Below are 21,967 nucleotides of genomic sequence, written 5' to 3'. Positions count from 1 at the left end.
CAGCAGCAGCAGCAAGAATCTTCATGAAGGTCTGAGGATTTCCCTCATGCTTGTCCGGTGCCCTCACCGTGGGGTTCTGCAGTTGAACTGTCAGCCCACGTCATGGCCAGGGAGCCAGGGCCCAGCTGGACGTGAGTGTGAATTGGCTGGCTCTGGAGCACGCGGTCTTTCTCTTGGGCCTTGTTCTCTGGCCTCTTTGATCACTTGATGTTAATTGGCACTTTTTGGTGCAGGGCCTGAAGATGTTCAGAATCACCTTATGTCTCCTCTGGAGCATGGCCAAGGGATAGATAAGTGTTTATTTCCAATAATATTCTGTATGTTTATATGGCAATTCATTGTACAAGTAATCTAATCAACAGTGGAAATATGAGTATATGTAAATCTCATTCTTAGTGAGTTCATGCTAGTAACTAGTAATTGCCACATTGCTTTCTAATTGGACACAAATATCATTTTGGTGACATGTTCTGTAATATTGCCTATAATTCATAATAATATTCTAATAATATCTTCTGTTTATTGACCACTTATTTGCTAAGTCCTTTACATGCAGCATTCTCAGGACAACCATGTGTCAGGGTGCCATTATCGTTTCCATTGTCCTGAGGAGGGAATTGAGGTCTGGAGAGGTTAACTGATTTGTCTGAGGTCACACAGTTAATATTGAATGGTGTTAGAATTTGAAACTTGTCTGTCTGACTTCAGAATCTAAGATGTTAATTTTGCTGCCTCTTTTGGCTTCCAGAATCTGCTTTTTGAAAATGAGAATGTTATTTATGTGTGTTCTACTCTTCTCTGCAGTTCTTGTGTGGGTGAATGTGATGCTCTGTCAGAGTGGCATGGAGAGGAGGGTAGCAGCTCTTTGGAGAGCCGTGCACCTGGCTGCCTCATTGGGCTGGCCAGCACTTCTTGTTCTTGCTCTGGAAAATTCTGATAGATTCCTACAGCACAGTGACTCTCATGACTAATAGGCTATTCTTAATTTCTTAAAAATTTGAATGTATTATACATAGAAAAATGTACATAGAGTTTTCCATGTGCCTATCCTCACGTTAAGGAAATAAAACAGTGGCTTTGAAAAATTGTGGACCTCCCCCCAATTTCATCCCATGACTCCCCTACCCTCACCCGCAAAACCTGGCTCCTGTGTTTTGTGTTAATCATTCCAGAATTTTGTCAAAAATTGTTGCCTTTACTTATTCAGTCTCGCTCCCAGGAGGTGGTGGTGGTCCATCCTAAACCTGCCTGTTTATGCCAGTTGCACATGTAATTGTATTTACATAATTTAATTACATATTATGGACCTGATGAAAAAGAAATGTGTAAAAAAAAGAAGGCAGCATTTCTCTGAAAACAAAGTTGAATGCTTTAGAGAGCCTCAAAGGAAAATTGCTAAAAAAATTGCTGTTGAATAAAACACATTGTGAAAGATTAATGGGAAAAGTTGTAAAATCTAGGAAGATTGCAGGCATCCACTTTTAAGAAACAAAGCTAAAAATTATGAATTATTTGTTATGGATGTGGTTTATGCAAAAATATATAAGATGAAAAGCCAATTAATAGATCTGTATTTGGAGAAAAAGTTTGCAGCTTGGGGAATAATTGCATATTTTTATGGCTTTGGTTAAAATGTTTGAGATACATATATCATTTGATTCCCCACTTAACCAACTTTTGCTTGTCTTGATCATTTTAGATGGGAAGGCTTTCACTCAAATATTTTTGCCCCATTTGTAATTATTTGTATTGTTATGCATAGCTGAATATCCTTTAGGAATAATGTGATTGTTTTGTTACAAATGGTTATAATTAGATTTCTATGCATTAATTTATCACGGAAATAACTTGTTTTCCTTTCACACAATTTTTATGTAGTACTAGTTTCTACAGTATAAAGTTATAGTACTAAGCTTTGAAAAATTATTTATTGAATAGCTGTTATTTTCCTAGGTACAAAGTGCTGAAAAAATTTTTAAAAATATCAGTGACACATCTCCTGTCCAGTTCCTGTTCTCTCTGCAGAAAGCCACTGTTGTCTTCTTGTTTGTCCTCAGACATATTTTGTGCCTATGCAAGCCAGACCAGCTATGCCTATCTTTTCCTTCATACAAATGGTGGCATGGTATACTCACGTTCTGCTCCTTGCATTTTTATTTAGCAACGAATCTTCATGATCTTTCATATTAATATATAAAAAGAATTCTCCATTCCTTTCCTATGATTTTAAACAGATTTTTGTCATGTGGATGGACTGTAATTTATTTAACCAGTTTTACGAAACTTTTAATTCAGTGGTTGGAGTTGGGAGTTTGGTGGAATTTGGTTGGATAGGTATTATTCTGGAAAGGTGTCATGATTTTTCCTTTATTCACCTTTATTTTTGAAAACCTATCATGCCAGTGAAGAAAATAGAAGAAAATAAAAAACAATACCGTGGCTCTGTGGAGCCCACATTCCAGATGAGGAAGAAAGACAATTGAGAAATAGGTAAATACATAGCATCCAAGTTGTCGCTGTGATTTCTGAAGTGTAGGGACCAGTGACAGGGAGCAAGGCTTGCGTGGGGGGTCATCCAGTTTTAAATGGGAGCGGGGCAGGCCCTGCTGGAGACTCTACTGATGTCCAAGCAGACACCTGCGGGTGCAGTGAGGGAGCAGGCTGCGAGGATCTCCAGGGAAGAGTGTTCGGAAGACGGATGTGCAGAGGCCTTGTGGACAGAGCATAGCTCCAGGCGAGGGGTTTTTGGAGGCTGTGAGTTTGGAATTTGAGGAGCATCTGCCTTTTTGTACCTCTTTTCTGGTCAGGCAGTCTGTGTGACCTTTGTTTCTGAGGAAAGTGGTCGTTGCCTGTGGGAGAGGGTCGCAGCGGGACAAGGATTTGCTGGGTTGTTTGTTCCCTTTGGACATGTGGACGGGGCTGGAGAGAAATGTGGGAGCGCCACCGTGCCTGAGTCAGCACGTATTCCAGATTCCGTCCCCATGGGGAGCAGTGACCCCCTCTCTGTCCACTTGGGAAGCAGGCAGCTTTGGAAGAGGAAGAGGCACCGACCATGTGGCTAGGATGTTGTAGAGCAGCCTGGGCTTGGGTGGTACGATGGACTGGGGCCCTTTGTTAAGTCCCCAACCTTGAGTACCTGCCACCTTGGAACCAGAAAGTCTGACCTCCTGCTCAATGGCTCAGGCTGGCAGCCCCTGCAGAGCCTGGCAGGGGGCTGGGCTACTGCCCACCGTGGAACTGCTCCCTCTTCCGCAGGAGCAGTCTGCTTCTCCCGTGTTCTGGGGACTATGTACCAGGCTTTGTCTGACATTAGTGTTGGGTGACATGCATCCCTCCAGACTTGGTGACCCCACCTGTGTAACACCCAACTGTGTTACATCATCAAGAAAAATCCGGCTGCTGTGATATCCTGTTGCCGGTTGTGACTTTGCAGTTGTGAACGCTTATTGTCCTTTTGGTTTTTAGCACTAAGTTTTTGCTGTCTAGTGTTTTCTATTCCTGTTTCTGCATACCTTTTGCAAAAACAAGCCCCACAGGAGAGTCCCTGTCACTGGGGTTGAGCTTCCTCGCTTCCGACAGGGCTCTCGGCTGACATCCAGCCTCAGCAGTTTTGGACTGTGATCATGGGCCGTGTGGGTTTCTATTCTTTGGGAAAAACAGTACCTCAGAAGAAAGCTTGAGGTTTCTTGTTTGTTAATTAGTTTTATGGCTGTTGCTGTTTCATTCATTTTCAACAGTGGCATCCTCTGGATCGCGTGTCTTTCAGACTCAGTGAAACTGGCACTCTGGGCTTCAGCGAGAGCTGCGGCATCTGCTATTAGGGGCCTCAAAATAGCTGCTGCTCTGGCTGGAGCCGCTTTCACCTCAGAAATAAAGCAGTGGGTTCGACTCCCTGCAGCCTCTGCCGTTCTGCACGCAGCTGGGTTTGAGTCAAAATTCAGCTGCACGTAGAACAAAAAGACTTTTTTCCCCTTGAAAACCCACCAGTTAGAATGAAAAAGACTTCGCAGCTGAAGCCAGAGTTTTCAGCAGCAGATGTCACAGCTTGGGCTGCAGTCGGAACTGTCACTTCCCTGTCATCTCCGAACTAGAGGCTCCCGAGGCCTCTGACCGCTTTCCACTCTGCAGTTTGCGAAGTGCAGGGTTTGGAATGGACTATCGGGTGTTCCTCTTAGGCCGTAATGATACTTGGCATGACTCCTCCTCGTTACAGGCCCTTAGCTAATCCCCAGAGCGCCCTGGGTAAACATCTCTGAGTAGTTTGAACCACACACAGGTCAGGAGGTTTCTGGAAAATAAACACTCTTCCTGCCAGTTGGAGGTGTTTGGGACTCTAGTCTTTGATTCGATATGTGGTGGAGGCTGCAGTTGTTTAATAATCCTTCATGATTCAACAGCTCTTCACGAACTTGCCTCCATCCTTGCGTGGCGCTCCTGGACAGGTGGTGGCGGGGAGCTTTGGCTCCAGCTCCTGACAGGATTGAGCCGGATTCCCACGTCCCAGGGCTTCTCGTGAGGCCCTCCTTTACTTCACGATGCTGCTGCCCTGTGTGCTGAGTGCCCCGAGCTGTGCCCAGCAGGACTGCAGGTGCCTCCTCTGCCCCAGCTGCTCCCGCCCGGTGTTTCTAGCAGCATTTTCCACACTGGTAGCATGCCGTTTCTTTTTTCCCCTGAATTTTTCATTGTTTTATTTATACTTACACATGTAATGTGTGATTCTCATTAAAAGAAATTCAGATAATGCATGAAATTAAAGACCCTTTTGATTGCTACCACTCAGTCCAGCTCTGACGTGGGGGTCATGGCAGCCATAAATTTGGGATGAATCTTTCTAGATTATATTCTATAAGTATGTATATTTTATTTTCTTTGTACTTAGAAATATTAAGTCATACACACTATTTGAGCCACGTAATTGTAGTCAAACTGTGTGCACTAGTGCCCTTCCCTGAGCGTCCCATGTGACTGGCCAACTGGTCCGGCACTTCTGCTAAAAGAAGTGTCCTCGTCTGCTCAGGCTGCGGTAGCACAACTCCACAGATGGGCTTCAAGAACAGGAATGTATTTTTCATGGTTTTGGGGACTTTGCGGTCCCGGATCCAGGTGCTGGCACGGTCAGGTGCTGGTGAGGGCTCTCTTGCTGCCTGGCATATGGCTGCCTTCTTGCTGTGTGCTCGTGGGGCCAGGAGAGGGGGACACAGCAGGCTCTCCCGTGGCTCTTCTGGTAAGACCACTGTCTTGAGGACCCCACCCTCATAACCTTACCTAGCCCTGATCCCCTCCCAAAGGCCCCACCTCCAACACCATTCCGTGGGTGTCGGGCTTCAGCAGAGGCATTTTAGGAGGAGACAGCTGAGTCCCTAGCAGGGTGCTCTGGATGGTCGGGTATGGGTGGCTCATCTCTGCCCGGTGGGGCTGTGCTCCCTGCAGGCCCTGGAGTTGGTGACTGGCCCTGCTATGGCCCAGGGTCGGTGTCCCATCGGGCTTGTGTGTGCTCCTCTGCATGCCCCGCTGTGTCTCCCATGCTGAACTCCGGGCTGAGATGTGGCTGTGTGAGAGCCTGCAGGTATGGAGGGCGTCGTTGCCTTGCTCTTTAAGCCTGGTCCTCAGACTTGTGTGACTGGGGGAGCGTGAGTGGAAAAGACACGAACGTACGTGTGGTATGTACACATATGTGCACGTGTTGACCGCTCATTCTCTGCTCCAGGCTGGAGCATTGGCTTCAGGAGTGCCTTCCTGTGGTCCCTCATGTGCCTGTCCGCTGTGCCTAGGGAGGACCGACTGCACCTTCATTGTCAGGCTGAGGAGGTCTTGGGGAGCTTCCCCACCTTTTGCGTGTCTGTGTGAACAGCAGTGGGTTGATCTTGTGACCAGAGGCCGGAATGAGTATCCCAGCCTCAAGACGGCCTCGCAGGCAGGCTCGTCTGTGTAACTGCCCAAGAGTGTAGCGTGACGTGTGGTTTCGTCTTGTCAGGACTGGTCATTGTGGCCTCTAGTCCCACAGCTAGAAAATACAGTTAAAAACATTGTTGAAAAAGTTCTAACAACAAAATTAAAGAAACTTTTTGCAAAATAAAAAAATATCACGAGCGGTGCAACTATTAATACAGCACTTGTTTGTTCTGGGAGCATTTTCTTATCTCCATGCAGATTTTAATCCAGTTACGTGTAACCTTTTCTCTGCCTTGGTTTTGTTTTCTTCAGTTAACCTTTTAATTTTGTGTGTGTGTGTGTATTGTTGTTGTTAAAAAGGCAACACTAAAAAATACTTGCGCATGGAGCCAGACCCTTGTTGCTCCCAGGTTCCAAGGCATTCAGGTTCCTGCTGGGCCAAATGAGGCTGGACTGAGCCACTGGGACAGAGGCCTCCCTGGGTACAGGCGTCATGGAAGAAGGGTCAGGGAGCAGAGCATTTCATGGGGGGGGGTGTGTTCATTTGAACTGTTCTCAGTTCTCCCCTTGCTATTAAGTTGTTACCTTTCATGTGATCAGCAGAGCTGCAGGTAGCAGCGAGTCTGGCCCTCCGCTGTCCCAGCTTCCTGGGTGATTTTACTTGGGGGCAAGAAGCTTGTTTCTAAATTGGCATCGGTGCTCCCCACTCTGCTTCCTCCTCTGCAGGTTCCGGGAGGCCTCTGTGCAGATGGGTATTGCAGACAGCTGGTCCTGGGTGAGAGGAAGCCACCGCATGGTGGGTGACAGCGCCGGTGACTCTGTGGCTGTCTGGCAGGTGCCTGTCTACTGGCTGTTCAGGTTGGAGGAGACGTGGCAGCAGAGGGTGGTGGCAGCAGCAGAGGGTGGTGGTGTGCAGCCGGCCACCCCACTACCCCCAGGCAGAGCTGGTGGTGCCAGGCCCACAGGGGCTGGAAGGCAGCTTTGCAAATGTGGACATAAGCCGTTTGTATTTATTTGTTTCAAATAAACTTTTCTTGTTGACTTAGTAACAATTTACATACCCCTCTGACTAATGCAGAAAAATGAAAAGCAACTTAAATATCTCTTTTAAATGTTTCAGAAGAAATTATCTCTTGGCTTGGAAAGGTTTATTTATTTGCATACTTATATTTGCACCAGTATTTTTAATTCCCTGAGGTTGGAAAGCTTTAGGAATCTCTGAAAAGAGTAGTAACTGGCGTTCAAGGTGGGACCCACCTTTTACTGCCCTCCTAGATTTCAGTTTCTCCAAAGATCTTTTAGTAGTAAACATTTTCCCCACTAAACTATTTTCTAATCAGCAGTTCACTTGTATTGAGGGAGGAATGGACAGCAGTCCCTGGACGGTGCCTGGTGATTCCATAGCCATTCGTGCCGTGCCCTCATATGAATCCACACAAGGAGCCTTCCTGCAGGTGGTCGGAGGAAGCCTCTGGGGGTGTGGAAGGGAGAGCCAAGGCGTGCTCTGCGGGAGGAGGCTGCAGTCGGGTAGGCGCTGCTGACAGAGAGCCGGTGTGTGTGAGGGGTAGCTGGGGGCTCCTCCTTGGGGTTGGGGGCTGGGCCAGGCTGGGCTGGATTGTAGGACTTCCTGAGGATGAGCTCTTGGGGGCTTTGTCCTAATGATGGAGACTCTCCAAACACACCCAGACTGATAGCAGGCAGGGATGGTTCCCACCATCCTTAGCACCATGCAAAAAAGGAATGGCATAGGGAGGGATGTAGGGCGTGACCAGAGGATCTTTAAGGAAGTGACACCTTCCTGTGCATGAGAAGACCTCGGGAGGTACCATCCAAGCACAGGATGAATTGTTGGCAGTGTTTTGGGGGGCGCATGGGCTGAGGTATTCAAGGGACAGAAGAGGCTGGTATGTGGCTCTTGGGAAGTCTCAGAGGCCCAGTGTATAGGCTTTGCCAGTGGGTGGCCAGACCTGGCTCCTGTTAGAGCCCTTGGTTGCAGCATGCTGACCTGAGCAGAGAGGAGCTCCCTGGTGGCCATGGGGCGGGTGCTCACAGGGCCGACCTAAGGCTCAGAGCTGCTCTGGGATCTGGCTGGCTCGGTGCCTAGTGGCCGCTCTCTGTGTGGCTTTGTATAGGACTCTGTGTCCATGGGGCATTGGTCTCACTGGTGTGGCTTGAAGTCACAGCCTCCTTGGCCAATGTAGGGGTCACTGTCACTCACTCAGTGACCCAGTGGTAGTTCCCCTAATGGGGCCTGGGTGGGGCACACAGAGCCTTGCCTGGCACTTGCTTTCTGCATGGCCCCGTGCTTGGTTCTGTGACAGGTGGTGGAAAGAGCAAGGGTTGGTCCTCAAGCCAAGATGTGTGTCTGGGGACGTGTACACGCCACTGGGCATAACTTTTAATCTCTCAAATTCCCCTGGCGTGTTCTCCTGAGTTACAGTGTTAAATTTGAAGATACCATTCACATTGAAGTTCCATTGCTGTTTATTAGTGGACTTTGAACCAGGCATTTATAGATCTGAGTCTCAGTTTTCTTGTTTACAAAATGGAAATGACAGCAGGGCTGCTTGAGTGTCGGCTGAGGCCGCTAGTCTGAAATAGTTTTGAACATTAGGAAGCCCACATTGCTTGCGTGGGGACGTGTTTTTGCTCTTGCTATGGTTACAGGGGATGTTTTGGAGGAGAGGCGAGGAGAGGAGACTGAAGCTACTGGGCACTCCTCTTTGCCAGGCACTTGGCAGGTGCTTTGTAAATGTTACTTCATTCCCTCTGCATAGAGACACTATTTGCTATCGATTGTCCCTATTTTTGCAGGTGAAATAAGATGAAGGTTTATAAAAGTAATTTGCCCAGTGTTGTGTAGCTAGTGGCAGGCTGTGGCTGAACCTGGGTCATGGCGAGAGCACGCCATCCTCGAAACAGAGCAGCTATGGGCATTGTTTTGGGGCTTCTATTTTGTATACAGAATTAGATTTACTTCCAGGGACCAACTGGAACTGAGTGTGTCGTCTTCATTCCTCAGGTCTCCGGAAGACCTTTCCAGATTTGTTGTCGAGGTGCAGCAGAGAGAGCTTGCCCTGAAGGACAAGAACAACACCATCACCAGCAGGTAGACCGGGCAGCCAGGACATTCGTGGGGAAGTGTTTGCTTGGGAGAGTTAGGGCAAGGGAGAGGGGGGTGCCCACCTGGCTCACGTGGGAACAGCTGTGCTTCCCCATTTGGTCCGAGATGGGGTGGGGGGAGCAGGGGTTTGAGGGCGGAAGTTGCCCCATGTTTCTACCACGGGGCTGTAAGATTGAGGCACCGTCATGATTCTGACAATGTGCTTAAATTGCCACTGGGTCCCTGGGGGTCTGAGCATTCTCGTCTTTCTGGTAGCGTGTAGGCTCCCTCGGACTTCATCATGGTGTAGAGACTTGGTCCCTGGAGGAAAAAGTGTGTGCACACGGGCTTGTGGCCTCAAGGAGGGCCTACAGAGACTATCCCAACAGTCCGATGCCTTTGCAAATAACAAAGATGGCCTCCAGCAGCCAGCAAGTCTGTTCCCTAGCCTGGCATGCGGGCAGCTGTGTGGCCTCGTCCAGGGCCTCCTAACACCAAGTGCCTGGTGTCTTTTCCAACTCTGACCCCAGCCGGGTGCGATTCCATTTATTTCTGACACTACCAGAGTTAGCACAGCCCCTTAGGTAAAGGGCTTGGTCCCACAAGTCGCCTCCACTTCAGTTGCCACTCACAAGTGTTGGATTCTTGGGAGACCCCATGATTTCCTCCTCTGGTTTGATAATTGGTTAGAGTGACTTACAGAACTCAGGGGGGTGCGTTCCTTCCTATTCCTGGTTTGTCGTGAAGGATATAACTCGGGAACAGTGTGCACAGGGCGCGGTATGGGCAGGGTGCTGGGCTCCTCTGCCCTCTCCAGGTGCACCACCCGCCCAGAAGCTCCTCAAATCTTGGAGTCCAAGAGTTTTTACAACCTAGTCTCCAGCGCCCCACTGTCCTCCCTCCAGAAGCTCCCACCCTCTAGTCACATGGTCTTTGGTGACCAGCCCCATCCTGAACTATCTAGGGGGCCACCCTACACCACCTCATTAGCACAGACTTGGGCGTGATGGAAAGGGGTGCTTTGTGAATGACAGGAGGCAGGCACAGAGCCTACATATGTGTTTCTCTTTGTCCACACCTGGTTCTTCTGGTGTCTCGTGACTACGAGGGACTGCCAGGCAGAGAGAAAGGCCTCTTTCTTGGATCTCTTTTCTGGAACTAGGAAACCGTCTCTAAGACCCCCACTGCTAGCAGACCTCCTTAGGTCTCATCAGCCAAAACTGGACTGTAGCCTGTCCCAGACTAGCTCCCCGCGAGAGAGGGTGAGCTGCCAGGCTGAGCTGAACCCAGTCCGATTCGTGGTAGAGGCCCTTGAGGCATGTGGACAGCAGCACGGGCTCTGGCCTCCTGCAGGGAGCGGGGCAGAGGGAAGGGACGTGTGGTGGGACCAGGGCAGGGGCCCCCTGTGTGTGCACGGCTGACCGCCAGTCGTGGGGCTGCGAGGAAGGCCTGGAGCCAGCCTGCTCACCACTGGCTGTCAGGCACAGCCTCGTCCTCCTGTGGAGAGAGTGCTTTAATAATTTATTCATAGCCAGAAGGAAGAGTTTCTTATTTTGGGGGCTGATGTCACTTTGAAAATTGGCTTTTAGAAGCATCTGGTTATGTTGGACATAATCACATCAATTTACTTAAAAAACCTCAAATGATAAAGATTGCCTTTTGCTTTCAAAGCCACTGTCAGATGAAATGGGCATTAAAAGTGATTTGAAATTAAAGCTTTACCATTTTGCCAGGCGATCCTCTTCATTTTACTTTGAATATGAAGCAGAGTGAACTATTAAGAGAAAGGATACTTCTTTGCATTTTTCTCTCACCACACAGTGAGGTACTTTCTAGAATTACTTGCTTTGCCCGGTGGCAGCAGGGCCAGCCTCTGTGTCCAGGGAGCATGTGGGAGGAAACACTGCCATCGCATGTCCCCTCACCTCCTCCACTTGTGGTCATCAGTGTGGACTGGACCAGCCCACCGCTCTGTGGGACTGGAGTCTCTGCCCCAGGGAGCAGTCTCTGCAGTGGGCAGGTGTCTTCGTGAACCCTGGCCCTTTGTCCACCTTGCAGGCCCCACGGGTTCCCTCTGAGGGTCTGCAGCTGCCTTGGGCAGAGGGCGAGTCTCCGCACCATGGTGGTGTTGGTACTTTGTCCTCTTCTGTGGGATGGGTCTTGGGGCATTGGGGTGAGGGCCCCAGTACTGCCCTGCCTCGCTTGGAAGGCCTGTCTGGGAGGTCAGAGGGAGAAGCCACACTAAAATTCCAGGGTTCTTGAACTTTTCCCATGATTGGTTTCATTTTGTGTCTGTGTGCTGCAACTTCCCTCCGCTTCTTAAGCAAAGATGCCAGCTCCTGTTGGTGAACCTCACTGTGGCCAGCCCAAGAGCTGTACTGGAAACTGTGCCCTTGTCGGGGGGCCATGGTGAGACGCAGGTGGCCTTTGGTACTGAAGTTGGGGTTCTGGGATCTGCTGGTCGCGTGACTCGAGCAGGTTTCTGACACTGTCTTCATTTCTGCCTGTCAGCCGAAAGGGGCTGGAGGTAACCAACAGGCTGTATGAGGTCTCAGCCATCTGGGCGTCACGCCCAGGAACTGGGATGTCCTGGGATCTCGGTGGCTGCTGCTTGCTAGGGGGGTGGACACTTCCAGACAGAGGCGATCTGGGGCCCCTAGTGAAGCTCAGGTAGGTAAGGACCCTGCTCACCCACATGCCAAGCACCACCTGCGTGTGTGGGGCTGGGATTGCCAGGGGGACAGGGTGCCCTGCCCTTGCATTCACTTCCAAGGCCCAGGAAGGAGACAGACCCCAGGCTGGGGGGGTGGTGCTGGTGGCACAGCTATGGCCATGTAGATCTGGATTATTCTAGCTTCAGCCTTGGCACATGTGTCCTGGGCTGGCTGTGCTGGCCTTGTGCCCTTGGCTGCTGTTTTCTGAGGTGGCACAGTCCATTACTGTCCGTCATGGCTTGCTGTAGGGGGTCAAGGGAACCTCATAAGGTGGAGCAGCTAATTGCATTTCCAAGTCTTTTAGAGGCAGTTAAGCAGAAATTGAGATGAAATGTGAAGGAGGGAGTGTGGCAGGGGATCAGAACAAGTTGTCAGGCCACCGTCGTACGGATCCGGAAGGCACTTCCTCAGGCAGGCCTCATTTTAGAGAAGTTACAAAGGGTCACTTCTATTTTGTTCTTACTAAAGTAATGTGTGGTCACTGAAGAATGGACCCCTGGTTCCCCCTTGAGATCACAATGTCGTGGGGGCTGCTGCCAGACCTTTGTGCCGAGCAGCAGACACATGCTCTTGTCCACATGTGTTCTCGTCTGCTGTTTGTACTGAATAATTGGTCGTGGCTATCTTTGTCTGCTAATAGATGTTTGTTCACATCATTTTAGTAGCTTTTTAATATGTGATTAAGTGGCTACCCTATTTTTTTTTACTTTTTAGAGACAGGGTCTCACTTTGTTGCCCAGTCTGCAGTATAGTGGCAGCATCACAGGTCACTGCAACCTCCAGCTCCTAGCCTAAGTGATCCATCCTCCTGCCTCAGCCTCTCGAGTAGCTGGGACTACGGGTGCCTGCCACGATGCCCAGCTAATTTTTAAATTATTTTTTGTAGAGATAGGATTTGCTGTGTTGCTCAGTCTGGTCTTGAACTCCTGGCCTCAGGTGATCCTCCTGCCTCGGCCTCCCAGAGCTTGGGATTACAGGCATGAGCCACCATACCTGGCTTGAGTGTCCTGTTGTATAAAAGCCCAATGCTGGGTGTTTTTTTTTTTTTTCTCCTCTTGAATATTTAGCTGTTATAATCAATGCTGTCATAGACTCTTCATAGCATAATCTTTGAACACTTTCCTCAGGGTGAATTTCCGAAGTGGGATGGCTGGGTAAGTGGTATTTCTGTTTTCTCGAGTTTGGCCTTTGGAAGACAAACGTTGCGGTTTATTGTACTTCTGTGAGCAGTGTCAGGACAGTGCCAGTCTGGACGTGCTTACCTGGACGTAGACAGAGCTTTGTGCATCCTCATCTGCCTTGGCCACTGCAGCAGGCTGGGCCGTCTCTTCTGGGCTGACGGTTCCCTTTGTGCCATCAGCCTTCAAATGCCACCTGTTCCCACCCAGAATGGCACTCCGGCTCTGGACTGCTTTAATCACTGCATTTTGTTTGAAGATCACATTGTGCCGCCTTTGGGCTCTGGAGATCTCAGAAGAGCCCTTGGTCTGATTGGCAAGTCCTGAGGCACCTGGAGTCCTGGGGTTTCCTGGGCCTCGGCCTGAGGCGCTCGCTGGGAGCCGCCTGGCCTGCGCCGTCTGCTGCTGCCGTCCTCAGCGCCTGGGCTCTGGCAGCGATGGGAAGAGACGTGTTCTCGTTAAGCCGAAGGGACTCAAGAAAAAAGGGTTGAGATGAGTAGTAGTCACCAGTGTTGTCCGTCAAAGAGGTGGTGTACTTGAGGGGTGTGTTTTCGGGCATCTCCCCACCTTAGATGTTTCTGTCACCTCCCAGGATTGAGGTGGTGTCAGCATGGCAGTCATGATTTCTCGTGTGGCTCTTTTCCTATGGTTTGTTCCAGGTGTTTAGGCTGTCCTCTCGAACCACTTTGGAGTAGAGTGAGGCCTTGCTGCCTTGTCGTCTGGTGTCCGTGAGTTATGGCGCTCTTGAGCTGTCCAGAGGCGCCAGCGTACGTGGGCGCTGGTAGCTGGGCAGGTGTCATAGGCTCTCGGCATGGCCGTCTGTGCTTTGTTCCCTCCTTGGCTCCTGCGCCGAGCAGCTCCGTGTCCTTGGATGGTCTAGTGAGCATTCCTGTGCCTTGCCTGTGAAACTGTCGGTGGTGACGGTAACACTCGTAGGGTTGTCGTGAGGGCTGAGGGAAATCACCTCGGCAAGGCATATAGACTGGCGCCTGGCGTAGCATGCAGGCTGTTAGTGGGTTATTGTAATCATCGTTGTCATCTTGTTTGGAGTAGCTGGAGGTGTGACTTCTAAGAGCTTAGGGCACATGAGGGCTGAGTTTTCCAGGGGCTCCGTGGGGGTGAGGTGTCTTGTGTATGGCCAGTGGCGGTGATCAGATGGGGCTGGGCTACAGATGCCTCTGAGAGGCCTTGGTGACAGGATTTACCACGGGTGGGTGTGGTGGGCAAGAGAGAAGAGTCAGCAGTGATCACGGCCCGGCCTGCCCTTGAACTGACCGTCTCCCCTGGCTGTGAGCCTGCCAGGTCTCGGCTGATTTCTCTCCTGGCTCGAATGGGCCGCTGGGGTTATCACTGACGGAGGCAGAGGCTTTGCCATGCATGTCTGTTCAGCTTTGGTGTGGCTCAGGTTAAATGGGCTTTGACAGAAGTGTCAAACCAGCCTGTGTCTAATGGGTTTGCCTTCACGTGTTCCTCGGTGGCAGTCTGCCATGCCTGTCTGTTCTAGGGGTACGGTGGGGTGCTCTTGGTGGCACCAGGCCAGGCTGAGCTCCCACAGGGGGTGCTGGTTGCACGTCCCAGCATGTTGAGCCCCTGGAGTGCTGGCCTGAGCAGCTCTTTGAGGACCAAGGGCAGAGTACCCTGGAAAGCATGTGCCTCTCTCTGTCCAGGATGTGGGAGTACAGTGACTTGCACAGATGGACTATGTCATGGCTGGTCCTTGGAGCTCCCGCTGAGTGGCAGTGAGGCTCTGAGGAGGCCCCGGCCTCCACTTGGGAATCGGCCACATGACCTTTGTTCTTGCACTGACTGTCTCCAGGGTCCTTGGAGTCTGAGATTGAGCCATGTGGCCGGGCTCCTTTGCTTGCTTCAATGCAGAGGTTAGGAGCCCAGGCCTTCCTTAGACGGTGCCACCTGGCCGGGCCTCCTATGGTGCTGGTCCCATCTGTGTCCACCTGCTCAGTGCAGTGGCCCCTGGCCGTGTGTTGCTGCCGAGCACATGAAACGTGGCTGCTGGGACTGAGAAACTGCGTCTTTAACTAATTTAGAACGTCACGTGTGCTCAGGCTTCCACGCTGGACAGTGTAGCCTGAGACCCGCAGGAAGTTCAGCTCTGTCTGGACTGTCTGGGATGTGATCTTGATCTTCTCCTCCATGTTTTCCTTCTGTGTTCCTGTCTCTTCTCTGTCTACTTGTAAAATGTAATTACAGCAGTGCCTACTTGGGGGTTAGAACGAGCGTTGTGTGAGATCCGGTGCGGAGGTCACATATTAAAGCATCTGTCTGGTAGTAAGTGCTGCATGCATGGCAGCTGTCACTGTTGTGTTAGCGTCACCCTCAGCCACACTGTCGATCCCTTTCCAAACGTGGCTGCTCACGGCCTTTTGGAAGCCCGGACGGTTCCTGGCCCTTCAGCGTTGCTCTGTCACTCCATTTGGTCTGTGCTGTAGGTGGCGGCTCAGGCTCTGGACTTTCTGCATTGTTCATCACCTGCTATGTACTGCTTATAGGTGGGTGCCCTCTGGTTTTGACCCATGTCTGTCACCCAGCCCCCTGCCTTGTGACAGCTTTTCAGCGTGGTGTCTGTGGTTTGCAAGGTCTGTGCCCAGCATCTGTCACAGGTGGAGCTTAAGGAGGGTAAGCCACGTCCCCAGCCTCATGGGCTTGGAGGGAGCTGTGTAGCCCAACATCCTGTCCTGGTGGTCTTGCCTCCTGTGACGTCCTAGGTGGGGACTGTGGTGGTGTGCGGTTCTGTCCTAGTGGTCCGTCCTCCTGTGATCGCTGGCTGTGTTCCAGGCAGGTGCTCTGCTCCCGTGTTCTTCTCTCTGGAGAGTCTCCTGGACTCCTGGGCTGAGCTGGCAGGTGTGCAGGGCCCTGCTCCCCCAGCCTGGGTGGAGAGATTTCCTCTGACTTTGGGCGCCCTGCCCTGCCCTGCCACACAACCTGTCACGCTGTCCCTCTGCTCGGCAGGACCATGTACTCCATGAGGCCTGGGTCTACATGGTGACCCTTGTGTTTCCGGTGTCCAGCACAGGCCTAGCCCTCTGAGCAGTTCAATGAAGAAAGCATCAGTGGCTAAGCTCCTTGTGCTCCCGACAGATGCTGTCACTGCACCTGTTCCTGCACCGGCTGCTCTGTGACAGCCCAGGCCCCATGCGCCCTGCTCTCCCTCCTTCCAGACCCGCGTCCAGCGGTCCCTCTGTTTCGGTATCCAGGGGGAAGTGTGGGCTCCTTCCCTGCGTGTTCACTTTGTCCTCCATGTTACTGCATGCACAGCACTCTGCATCGTGCCTTTTCCTTCAGATGACAAGAATTTGTGTCACCGTTTTCTACTTTGAGTGTGTAAGAGAGAGAGAGAGAGACAATTAGAAAGTGAGTGAGAGACAGAGAGACAGGGAGAGACAGAGCGTGCGTGAGCGAGGCAGACCCCCACGTGCACCCTCTCCCGCCTGCGCAGTCCTGGCCTTTGGCCTCTTTCCCTGCATGGTCTTCCTCCCGTGTCCGTGAGGCCTGTGGACTACGTGGCTCTCCCACGCTGTGGCCCGGGCCCTGCCCCTGCTGACCATCTCGTGTCCTGCCAGATGAGGACGCAGCCTCCTGGTTGCTCCGATCTCAGCACCGTCCATCAGTTTGTTTGCTTATTTATGTGTTTATTGTGTATTTCTCCCAGGTGGAACGTGGACTCCATGGCAGGGCAGGGACTTTGGTCACTGTGTGCCTCGCACCTCATCCATAGCTGGCAGGTATTTGCTGAGTGAATAAATAAACGTCTTCCCTTTTCCTAAACAATCAGCAAACTCCTTGAGAGCAGGGCGGTGTGGCTGGATGGGTTCCTGAGTCCTCACCCCACTCACCTAGGGTTGGTGGGCCGGCGGGGTGTCATTAGAGACTGACCGTGGAGTATGACCTGGCACCTTCCTCTCTTCTCATTCCAGTTCTTCCTCTGGGTCTTCCCTCCTTCCTTTGCATGTAGGTCGCCTGCTCTGGCAGCCATGGTGGCTGAGTGGTGCCTACGGCTGGTCTGGTGCTGACCTGTCCTGGCGTCAGACTGTAGGAGAACAATGCCCAGAGCTCTTGCCACGTGTCCTACTAGAGGGTGAAGTTTGCTGTTCTGCTTTATGCTCAAGTGGCAAGTTATCTGATTTCCCTCAGGTGGCACCTGAAAGGCTGCTTATGCTCCCAGTCTGTGCCTGTGCCATCGCGGAAGGAGCCCAGCGTTCTGCCCAGGGCTTTGCTGTGCAGTGGCCCTGGCAGGCAGGCCTGGGTGCTGAGCCGGTTGCTCTGTGGTGCGCTCGTCCTGTTACGTAAGCCTGTACTGGTGCTGGCCGTGTGCTAGGCGGCACGGAGCTGAGAGCTGTCCGTAGGGAGGACGTAGGGGTATGTGCGCGTGTGAGTGCTCCTGCGTGCATGCCTGCACATGCCTGCACATACACTAACTCAAACACTGGAAAATGTGAAGGGAGTGTGTTCTGTGGGAGAGACGTTTATTTTCTGGCTGCAGAGTAGATCAGGGAACATTTCTTAGCTTTTGAGTTAGATCTTACAGTTCTGGGGCCAGAACTTTGCGGGGAAACAAAATGTAGAAAATAGCACAAGAGCTGGTATATCTGTGAAGAGAGCAGATATTTGAATGGGAGCCCTGTCTGGTGTGGGACAGCGCTGATGATCCAAGGTGGGGGCTGATCTCACGGCCGTCCTGGAAGGAGCCCCATTTAGTGCCATCAGACCTCACTGTGGCCTTCTTAGAACTTTCAGTCCACAAGGTGCAGTCAGGCTGGCAGGCCCTGGTCCTGTGCACTTGGGAGTGAGGCTCTGAGCCGTGGCAGGCTCTGTGGTCCCCCTACAGTGGGCTGTGTCATTTTCCTCGGTAAGTTCTGGGGTCCACCCTCTCAGGGAAGCTAGGGGACTCACCTGGCTGTCGAGAACCTGCTGTGATCTCTGCCTGTGTCCTTATCCTATTGCCGATGGCTCCTGGTGTATCGCATCTGGGGCTGACCCCCAACCTGTCTCCCACCGGCTGTCTGGGCAGTGGCTGGGGTGTGTACTGCGATGCAGGGGCTCCAGTACTGCCCCCACCAGCCTGGTCTGGGGCCGAGTGGTGGCCTGGGGTGCAGAGTTCGCCTGCGTCGCGGCGGGATCTCACCTGCTAACTTGGCACAGCTGCGCTTCCCTGGCCGGAGACGGCCTTTGGAGCATGCTGTCGCTGTCTCTGAAGCAGGGGCCACAGCAGTGTCTGCCTCCCGGGGTTAGTCATAACGCAACGCTCAGCACAGCACCTGGCCTGGTTTCAGAGCTTGGCACGAGACAGCCGTGGTCAGTGCTGTCAGCACGTGCTAGCAGAGCCCTAGGAAAGTCTCTCTGCTTTCCTCAGAGTCGGTTTTCTCTTCTGTAGGACGTGCCCAGTCAGCCGCTTTTCAGGAAAACTTCTGGCACCCTGTGGGTCTACCATCCCTGCTCCTGGTGTCACTTTAACACAGACCCCTCAGTAAGTCAGGTGCCCTGAGCCCTTGTGTGAGGTGGCCACACCTGTGTGCTCCCACCTGGAGGCTGAAGGTACAGCTTTGGGCACAGCCGCCCTGGCCTGTGACTCCCGGTGACTCCTGGCACATCTGCCGAAGTCCGCCATGCTCTTGGTTCTCAAACCCCTTCTCTTCTTATTTGGGGCTTTCGGTGGGATGGGAGGACTCAGCCACACCTGTCACAGAGCTGGGCTGCATGGAGGAGGCTGAGCCCTCCACAGGCTGTCAGCGTGAAGCAGCTGCGAGGGCTCTGGCACCTGCTTGCAGTGCCCAGGCTTGGACGTGAGATGGTGCCTGTGCCATTCGCAGCTGCTGCTCCTGCTTTCTCCTCTGAGAACCTCCTCACGGGGCCTCCGCAGCAGGGGTGTTGGTACCAGGGTTGGTACCAGATTTGGTGTCCAATTAGAGGGAGAGAGAAGAGGAGGGAGGGAGGGTGTGCAGCTGGAAGGCCTCAGTGTGAATGGGCATCTGTCACAGGTGCCTCCCTGGGGCTGTTTCTCTTCTTCTCTCTCCTAATGGGGCACATTCTTGGTCTTCTAGTTGTTCCCTGGTCAGTGTTAATGAAGTCCAGGGGGTGGGGGACGTGGACCCCAGGTGCCCACACTACCAGTCTCAGGGCAGGTGTGCCCTTCACGGTGACAAGCCCCTTCAGCTTGTCCCGGGACCCATCTGAGGTGCCCTTGTGTTTCAGATTGTGACCCTGGCTTCTGTGCCTGAGATCCAGCCACTGTCTCTCTTAAGAGAGTGTGGTCCTTGCGTGGCCCTGAGGGAAGGCTGGGCTCGCCGGCAGGCGCTGCTGGCCTCCAGGCCCTGCTGGCCCAGGGCACGACCGAGCCCGATGTGGGGGGCGCTGTGTGCTGAGGCCGGGTTCCACGTGGTGGTGGGTCTTCCTCCTTGGGGAGAGCCTCTGGCCGAGGACGCTGCTCCTCCGTGAAGGGGCAGGGTCTGGCACTGCTGCTGCTGGGGCCCGAGGGTGCTGGCCAGGACCCCTGAGCCTGCTGCTTCAGCCAGCTTGTGTTGCGTCTTTCAGCAGGATGAGATGCCATTAATATTTCACACCTAGACTGTTTCCCTGCATGTTTTTGCATTTCCATATTTAAAATTACATTTACATATTCATGGTTTTTAAATAAGTTTTTATTGTTAAGGGATATGGAAGTGGATAAAATGTGAAACTCTCCCTTTTATTCAAGCATTAGAAAAAAACTTCATCCCCAAATGCAATCGCTTTTCTGAGTGGTTAGTTCTGTAGCAGTTGCCATGAGAGATTATTCTGGAAGCCAGCGGGTCCCAGGGTCACTTAGCCACCCTCCCAAGTGTGCAGAGGCTGGTTGGTACTGTGGCATTGTTTCCCCACCTGTGGCCAGGCACGGAGGCTGTCACTCTTTTCCATTTCTTCTGGCGTGGACCTGGTTTTCTGCTAGGACTCGGGGACGACTGTCACCCATGTGGTCACCATTGCCGTCCCTCCCTTTTTTTTTTGGAGGAAACATCTGAGGCAGATGAGGCTCTTCATCTTGGAAGTGACTGAGACTGACCCAGGGGTCTCCCTGACGGTGCAGGCCCCTTCTCTCCCCTCCCCTCCTGCTGACGGGTATTGGAGGTGCCTCTGTCACCAAGCGTGCTTGCACCGACTGGCCTCTGTGCTCCTGCCTTTGCTGCTGTGGTCCCCTTTGTGCAGGGCCATCGAGAGGGTTCCGTGTGAGGCTGTGTGAAGGGCTGGCCTGGGGCTACAGGAAGAGGTACAGCCATTACATTTGGGCACTGGTGAGTTGGGCTGAGCCTGTGCTCCTGGGACATTTGCCCGGTGAGGGGCCCAGCAGAAGGCACTGGGACTGCCAAAGGGTGGGGGGCCTTGGCAGGGGTACCCGCAGGTTGCCTCCCAGCTTTGGGGTCTTGCGTGGGTTTGGTCCTAAGCCAGGCATAGGCCACAGAAGTCGCCAGGTACTTTAGGGGAGGAACCCACAGAAACATGGCCGTGACCACCTGGCCTGCAGCTTGGTGTGTAGCTGAGGCGCGGGCTCTTCAGGGTCCCCACAGTAGGCCACACACCTGGGTGGGCCCTCGGGGGGCCAGGATACCCAGCCCGGAGACCTGGCCGTAACAAGGGAAGAGACTCAGCTCTGGGTCATTGACACGGCCTATCCAGTCTCTAGTCTATTACTTCTTATTTTTTTTTTCTTAAACATGAAATTATTTTTTATTATCTCAGACCTTTCCAAGTAGCCCATGACACCTTAGATGACATAAAAGACAAAATGAAAAATTGGCTGTATAAAAATGTAAAAAGTTTACATGGCAGAAAACACTATGAGCAAAGTCAAACATCACATGGTATAGTCTGTTTATTTTTAAAACAGTCTCTGTGAGATTATAGGCGCGAGGTAGATCTAAGTGCACAAGGTCACCTCCCGTTGCCACCAGCCCTCAGGCGGTACCCATGGTGCTTGGTTTTCTTGGAGACAGGAGAACGGAGGGTCCCTTGGTGGGGACTCCTATAGGACCCTTGGGAAGTCAGTTGCCTCCTGTCCTCCCAGCAGGGGAATAAGTGCTGCCCGCTTCTGCCCTGGCAGAGTGTGGGCGTTCTGCAGCTCCCAGGGCAGCTTGCATATGAGGGGTGAAGTCTGAGTGGCCCCAGTGTTGCTCTTGCCACCTCTGCACAGTGACCCTCCCTGTGGCCCGCACTGGAGTGCTTGTGGGCGGGAGTCTCCCAAAGCACGGCCACCTCAGTGCAGCGTCCGGTTCCTTCTCTGGCTCGTGGGATGCTCAGGAACCTCCCTTGGCCCCAGCCCAGCCCCCGGCAGCTTCTCCCAGCATGTGTGGTGTCCCACACTCTCAGGGCTCTGGTCAGTTGCCAGAGAACAGAGTCTGGGACACAGACCTCTCAGGGCCATGGCTGCTGTTGGCATGGCCATGGGAGTCAGCCACACTGGCAGAGGGCAGAGGGCAGAGGGGCACCTCGGTGTGCAGCCGGGGCAGGGCAGCTCGCCGCCTTGGACTGTAGCCTGTGAACTCGGCAGGAAGGGCAGTCTGGGGCTGGCTGTGAGTGCACCTCTGGCCCAGGGATTTGGGCGCTGTGGCTGGAGACAGAAGAGCGGGATGAAGCCATCAGCCCAGGTCCGCAGATGGCACGAATGGCTCCCTGGGGCAGCACCCTCTCTAGTACCCGGGCTCAGCGTGGCGGCCATGATGTGGGGTTGCCACCAGGGGCTTGGAGCATCCCGTTGCCTTTAAACCTCCCTTGACACCAGAGGAGCTGTGGTGCTCTGGGGCTTCTTGGAACCTTTTTTCCTGTGGTTGTGTGTGTGTGGCCCTGCCTCATAGTCCTCGCCCTGTCTACGTGGGCTGACCATGCACGCGGGAGGTGATGCTGAGACAGAACGTCTGTCTTTCCTCCCTCCGCCTGTCCCCTGTGCTGGAATGTTTGCTTTGAGAGGAGAGACTGTGCCTGTCTCGGTTTCCTCATCTGTAACAGAGATCTGAGGTTGGGTGCAGCCACGTATGCAGTAGGTGCTGGATAAGTGGTGGTAGATTGCTGTCCTTGTTTCAGCCCCCAGTGGTGGT

General features: G+C 52.6%; 1 protein-coding gene across 5 annotated transcripts in view; it reads left to right on the top strand.

Moving 5' to 3' along the window:
• The window catches only part of MAD1L1 (mitotic arrest deficient 1 like 1), a 361,733-nt gene that overhangs the window by 48,304 nt on the left and 291,462 nt on the right, over nt 1-21,967 (top strand). For 3 of the 5 annotated variants that reach the window (XM_045542991.1, XM_045542990.1, XM_045542989.1), the window contains one exon: nt 8,915-9,001. The exons of 1 other annotated variant lie outside the window; for it this stretch is intronic. In XM_045542991.1, the coding sequence (XP_045398947.1) occupies nt 8,915-9,001 (87 nt within the window). Of the gene's footprint in view, nt 1-7,226; nt 7,444-8,914; nt 9,002-21,967 lie in introns of those variants that run through there. One more of the 5 variants, XM_045542993.1, reaches the window with a different exon arrangement.

The sequence above is a fragment of the Lemur catta genome, chromosome 2 (genome assembly GCF_020740605.2).
Source record: "Lemur catta isolate mLemCat1 chromosome 2, mLemCat1.pri, whole genome shotgun sequence".
NCBI lineage: Eukaryota > Metazoa > Chordata > Mammalia > Primates > Lemuridae > Lemur > Lemur catta.
The sequence above is the reverse complement of the archived record's forward strand: the minus strand, read 5'-3'. Positions and strand labels throughout refer to the sequence as shown.